Source organism: Peromyscus eremicus, chromosome 19 (genome assembly GCF_949786415.1).
Source record: "Peromyscus eremicus chromosome 19, PerEre_H2_v1, whole genome shotgun sequence".
NCBI classification, from domain to species: domain Eukaryota; kingdom Metazoa; phylum Chordata; class Mammalia; order Rodentia; family Cricetidae; genus Peromyscus; species Peromyscus eremicus.
The window spans coordinates 10,003,909-10,010,164 of record NC_081435.1 but is presented as its reverse complement, the minus strand read 5'-3'; the positions used below and the strand labels follow the sequence as shown (position 1 = coordinate 10,010,164).

General features: G+C 44.8%; 1 protein-coding gene across 2 annotated transcripts in view; it reads left to right on the top strand.

The window, feature by feature from the left end:
* Window positions 1–510: 510 nt before the first annotated feature.
* Window positions 511–6,256, top strand: part of LOC131895612 (desmocollin-2) — a 37,703-nt gene continuing 31,957 nt past the window's right edge. For both annotated transcript variants that reach the window (XM_059246108.1, XM_059246109.1), the window contains exon 1: window positions 511–922. In XM_059246108.1, the coding sequence (XP_059102091.1) occupies window positions 854–922 (69 nt within the window). In that variant the 5' untranslated portion in view covers window positions 511–853. The remainder of the gene's footprint in view (window positions 923–6,256) is intronic.

Genomic DNA, 6,256 nt, shown 5'->3' with positions numbered 1-6,256 from the left:
GCCTCAGTTGATGTGTTTTCTGTAGTAACTTTGTTCTTGTTATTTCCCTTTCCCTTCCTTCCTTCCTTCCTTCCTTCCTTCCTTCCTTCCTTCCTTCCTTCCTTCCTTCCTTCCTTCCTTCCTCCCTCTCTCCCTCTCTTCCTCCTTCTCTCCCTCCCTCCCCACTTTCCTTTCTTTTCTTTTCTCCCTAAATTATCGAACCTGTGTCACTGCCAAACTACGAAATTTCTGAATCATGAGACCCTCTAGGAGGCAACTCCTGTTGGAACCATATATACATGTCTGTCTGACCGATTTTGATTTACATAATAGAATCTCCCTTGAGTCCACCTCTTATCAGGCTGGCCTCAGACAGCTGTGAGTAACTCAGCCAGTTGATTCAGGACAGTTGTGGGTCTGGGAGTTACCCTCCAGGGCAGGGACCTCCACCTGCAGTGGGAAGTGCGCTGGGCGGAGCCAGGGCCAGAGCTCTGCGGTGAGTGTTAGTACAGTCAGGGCTTCTGCTGGGCAGGGCCAGCTGCTAATCCTGCCAGACGGCCACCGGGGCGGGGTGGGTGGTGGGGGTGACAGGGGACATATAGGTGGCGTCTGCTGATGAGAAGCACCTAGTCCAGGTGAAAGGGTGGCGGTGAGAGGGAGTTCCCACCGGCTGAGTTCTTAAAGCCATGGAGACACAAGAAAAATAAGAGTGGCCTATTGGAGTCTTTTGGACTTGCCTGGAGCTCCACCCTCGGCCAGAGGAAAAGCCCCTTGGGATCAAGGCGGGAGCATCAGACAAGCGCAAGAACAGCGCCTGTGCGCGCTCCACCTCTGCGCAGCGGTGCGGGGCGGCGACCTGTCCTTTGGATTGGCCATGGCGGCTGCAGGACGTGCGCGCTCCGGGAGCCCAGCCCGTGGCCTTCCGTACCTACTGACCCTAGCGGTGAGCTCCGGGGACCATCCTGGGACGGGGAGAGGGACATCGGGGCGGGGCGGCTGGCCCAGGTGGGGGTCACCGGGCCTCGCGACCTCTTACGCTGCAGTTGTTGGAGGTGAGGGAGGACGACAGGAAGCTGAGCGACCCGGGCGCCAAGGTCCCGCAGGGGAGGGAGTGTGGCTGCGAGCTGAAATAGGCACGCGCCGTTGGAGACGGGGGCGGATCGCGAACGCCCAGCCAAAACCCTGGCCTCGGGGTTCCCTGGGCAGAGCGGGGTGCGCCTGGGCTGTGCCAGGTTGGGAGCACGGTCCCTGGAGCCCTGGGTGCCGGCCATCCTGACTGAGGGTAGCTCCCCGGGGGACGACACCGCAAGCCAGTGTGGTGTCCTTGGGGTCAAAGAAAGGACTTGTTGCTTTTGAGGGTTCTGTGCTAGGGTTGGGATTCGAGAGAGAAGTGAGAGTTGGAGCGAAGGAGAGAGTGAGAGAGCCTGGACTTGCTCCCAAAATTAGGAGATGGGCGAACAGAGATGACCACTGATCCCATAAAACTCTAGGAAGTGAACTTCCTGGCCCTGAGAGTTGTCCTGGGAGGAGTCTCAACTCTGCTCAGATTCATTCTCCTTTAAGAAGGAAAACAGCCAGGACCTTAAGCCCTCTCTGAGTGGGAGCCAAAAAAGTGACTTTATTAGGGACCTGACTGGATCTCCCTAGGGAGCCAGAAGACTCCAGAATTCACCCCGGGGAGGGGAGTAGGCCTTCAGGGAGTCAGGGATAAGAATGCCCTAGCGTGTAGTTTTATGTGGATCCCTTGGACAAGGAAAAAGCTTATTGTGCTAGGTGACCAACTTGATATGGTGTCCTTTCGCCCTTAGCCTGCAGCAGTAAGCTCCAGCTGTCTCTGAAGGAAGCCTGGAGGAACCTAGGAAAACAAGTGTGTGTGTAGTGTGTGTGTGTGTGTGTGTGTGTGTGTGTGTGTGTGTGTGTGGTCAGAAAGGTTAAGGCATCTCCCATTTCTCCTGGACTCTCTTTTCACAAGGGATTCCTATGTTTTTAGTTATTGAAAATCTGGTTGGTTACTGGACTTAGAATGTCAGTTCCAAGGAATGAATGGACTTTAAACTTTTGATCACAATTCCCAGGGGCTATTCATAAGCACAGGTAGGGACAGGTATCTTGCAGTCAAGATTTTATGGCTGAAGAAACAGCCTAGGACAAACAATGGTCACAAAATATGTTGCTGATGACAAAGAACGAACTTTGGTTGATATCTAGTGCAGGAAGTTGCCACTTCCTTTTATACTGCAGGGCCTTATTCTTGGAAAGAAAAGGAATGCTTAGTCTTCATGATATAGCATTGCCCAGTGCAAACCTTCACGCCTAAATACACATGCCTTAGATCACTTTAAGAGAAGTGAATGCTACGAGAAAATCAGCTGAAGTAGAACCCTCACTCCTAGGTCTCTCTTAGTTTCAGAGTCTAGGGATAGGCACTGGGAAGGGGGCGGGGCGTTCTGGTTGCTGGCATTTTGCTTTCAAGCAGCAAAGTGTAGTGTGAGTCCCCTCAGGTTGTTCTAAACGCCAGTGTGGTGTATGTGAATAGAGCTTTGCCAGCCTCAGAAGGGCGTGAGAAGTGTGAGGTCTACTGAAGAGGAAGAATAACTTTTTGGGGTGCGGCTCCCTTCGCATCTCCTATTTCTCATATACTCAGGTAATCCCTTGACATTCCACAAGTCAGCTTCTCTCCACTTCCTAGTACTGCCCCACCCCATAGTGTCTTAACCACTGGAGCTTTCTTCCTGAATGCCCCAATGGTGCTTTGTTCTCTGCAGCCTTCCAAGATCTTCTTTGACAAGTTCAAGTGATGTGCTCTATTCTTCACATAATTCTACCCTGTGATTGAGTTGTTATTCTGGACATTAACACCTTAGAAAAAAACTCTCTGACCCTCAGAATCTGACTCCTTACTCAGTTTCTTGATTCCCCCATCCTCCTTTTTTTTTGTATATGATTTAAAGGCATAACATGAGACCTTCCCTTTTGACAGGGTTTAAGCGTACAGTAACAGAAAATTAGCTACCAGCACAATGCTGTGCAACAGCTGTCTGGACGCCTGTGTCTTACACGACATAAACTGTGTAGCTGTTAAGCAGTGGACCCTCCTCTTCCTATGTCGCATGACCTGGCCACCCCCTTCTGTTTATTACTTTTGTCTGGCCACTGTTTTCCTCACTTGCAAATGCTGATTTTCTAAGTCTTGTTTCTTGGAGTGTGTGTGTGTATATATATGTATATATATATATATGTAAATATATATGCATTTTTTTCTGGAGGTAATTTCATCTATGTTATGTTTTAAAGTATCACATTATCCCAAATTAATATTGCTGTTTCAGACATCACCTTTAAACAACAAGCCTTTATATTTCTACAGATATACTCTGTAGCATACCATTTTTTTTTAATGTTCTCAAATAATGTTTTTCTTTTGGTATCAGAGATTTCAATATATAGAATGTCTGTGTACCTTGCTCCTCATGGGAAAGTCTAGAAGCTTCTTTTTCCTCATTACTCCTCTTAATCCTTTATTGTCAAAATAACTTCATCTTCAAAGATACTGCATAGGTCTGTTTACTGGTATCACTTCTGTTGCTGGCTTTTGCTGTTGTTAATGTCTCAGTGGATAAATCTGGCTGTATGCTGGTCATATATGAGCAGGCACATTTATGGATAGGAGTACCAGAGTTATAGAGGACAAACACAAAGCCAATGACTGATTTTTGGAGATGTTGTCCTCTCTGAACAGGTTTTATATGGCTAGACAGAAAGCTATTTAATGGTTGAAGTCAGGTTACATCAGTGGTTCTCAACCTGTGGGTCAAGACCCCTGAGACAATCGGAAAACACATATTTTACATTATGATTCACCACAGTAGCAAAATTACAGTTATGAAGTAGCAATGAAAATAATTTTATATTGGGGTGGGGTCACCACAATGTGAACTGTATTAAAAGGTCGCAGCATTAGGAAAGTTGAGACCCACTGTGTCACATCTTATATAAGAATTATTGAGATTGACTTTGAGGCTACTTGAGCTAGGCAGAAGTTTTGCAAAAGATAAAATTGAACCCATACTTTATGCAGAACACCACAGAAAACTCCAAGTATATGAACTATTAAAATGCAAGATGACACCATATGGATTACAGGGGAAACATGATGAATCCTATACATTTTCAGTTAAGAAAGCCTGTCTGTGACTCACATTTCAACATTTTTAAGTTGAGAAAAGCAATGATATAAAAACAATCAGAATTCCCATAGTAAAAACACAAAAATAAAACCAAGCCAAACCAAACAACAGCATAAGCTACGTTAAAAGGTAAATATATTTGCCTTTTTTAACACGGATACATTTTAAAGCCCAGTGTAATACATTAAAAAGTTCTTATAAGTTGTGAAGAAAATTCTAGTATGAACAAGGACAAGACAAATTCTAGAAATAAAAAAACATTAAAATATAAAAATGAGGAAAAGTGAGTTAAAAGGAACATTGAAATGCCTCTTCACACTTAATGGTGTTTGACAACATGCTATGTAGGCAAGCATGTGATGAATAGAAAACTCACAAATTATTAGTGACAACAGTTCTGTATGTCCTTTGTGGACTGTGACTGGAGCAGGTGAAGGCAGGCATGGCCTTTGTCCTTTGTAAATCTTGTAACTAATACTTTTGTATCCACATTCTGATACATAGTCTTGTTTTACTTAGTAGGACTTCATCTGCTCCTTTAACGGCTACATAACCCTTCATCGCTCTTCTTTTTCATACTTTTTTTCCTATGACCTTTTGAACCAGCTCGTTTAGCCCCAGGAAATACTGTGTTGAGATTTTATGGGGGTCATAAAGTTGTCGTTTAATTGAGGATTAATGTATGTATGTTGCTGATTTCTCTTATGGCAGACCGGATCCACTTTTTTTTCTGTGTAAATGCAGAAATGTGTTTAGGTTTGTCTGAAAGAGTTGAGTCTTTCATGGGGACGTCATGGCAGGACGACAGCAAGGCGTTCAGTACCCACAGTCAGGAAACAGACAGCATAGTGCTGCCGCCACTCAGCCTTGTAGGCTTCTTACAGAATTTCCTCCCTGGCATTTCCACACATTTGAGCGCTTTAGAAAACAACTTCTATACTGTGTGACTGGTTTCATTCATGGACAGGAAGAGTAGTGATTGATAATTGTGTTTTAGCAGTTGCTTCCCTCATGGGAATTCATTGATTGGTTTGCTTGAGTTTTGTAGCTAATGTCAAAGCAGATGTAAATAGAGATATTTCCTCCTCTTTGCAAGCCCTACCTAGCTCTTTTGTCTAAGATGTCTTCAATGTGACATGAAGCATCTACTACGGTGACCTTGGAAAACCTGTTATGGTTCTGGGATTAGTGATGAGATCATCTACTTTTCTTGTTGCTGTGAACAAATACCTGACTAGAAGCAATTAAAAAGGGAAGCGTTTGTTTTGGCTCTAGTTGGAGGCTACAGTCTCCTTTGGTGGGAAAGCCGTGGCAGAAGAAGAGTGAGGCAGCTGGTCCCCTTGTACAGACAGTCAGGAAGTAGCAAGCAGGGGTGCTGACACTCAGCGTGTTTCCTCCTTATTACTCAGTCCTGCACCCCTGCCCTTGGGATGGTGTCGCCCCCATTCAGGATGGGTCTTCTCTCTTCATTTAAACCTCTTGGAAATATCTTCATAGGCATGCAAGAGGTGTGTTCCCACTCAATCCACTAAGAGGAACCATCACAGTGGGGTGGCTTCCAAAGCTTTCCCTGTGGCACTGTGCTTATAATATACAAGAGCTTTTTTTTTTTTTTTACTCAAAACATGGATTTGAATGAATCTCAAACCAATGCAAAGCCAGCTTAACTGTGGCAGTGTCTCTCATTGAAGGTGTAATGGAGCGTAGCTTCCTGTACATTGTAGGTGTGTTCCGTGTTTCATGTCCCTCCGTCTATTGAGGCCATCAAACCAGAGCCAATCTTGGCAGGTCAGAAGTTACGTCTGTAACTTAGTCTAGGTTTCAGCTTTATCTGCAGACCCTGGCCTTCAATTCTTTGCTATTTTTGTTCGTTCTTTGATGCTGTAGGATGTTTCAAAATCATGTTATTCAGCTAGTTAATTTTTTCATGACATTCTCTTAGTTTTCTTACATGTCTTCATTCAATTAAAGTTCTTTTCCCTGATTTATTTCTCCACAATATTCAGACTTACCATACTCCAATATAAACCTTCATTTACTGGAGACATCTTTGCTTTTTTGTTGGTCAGTTTTTTTTCAGTGCTCTGAGA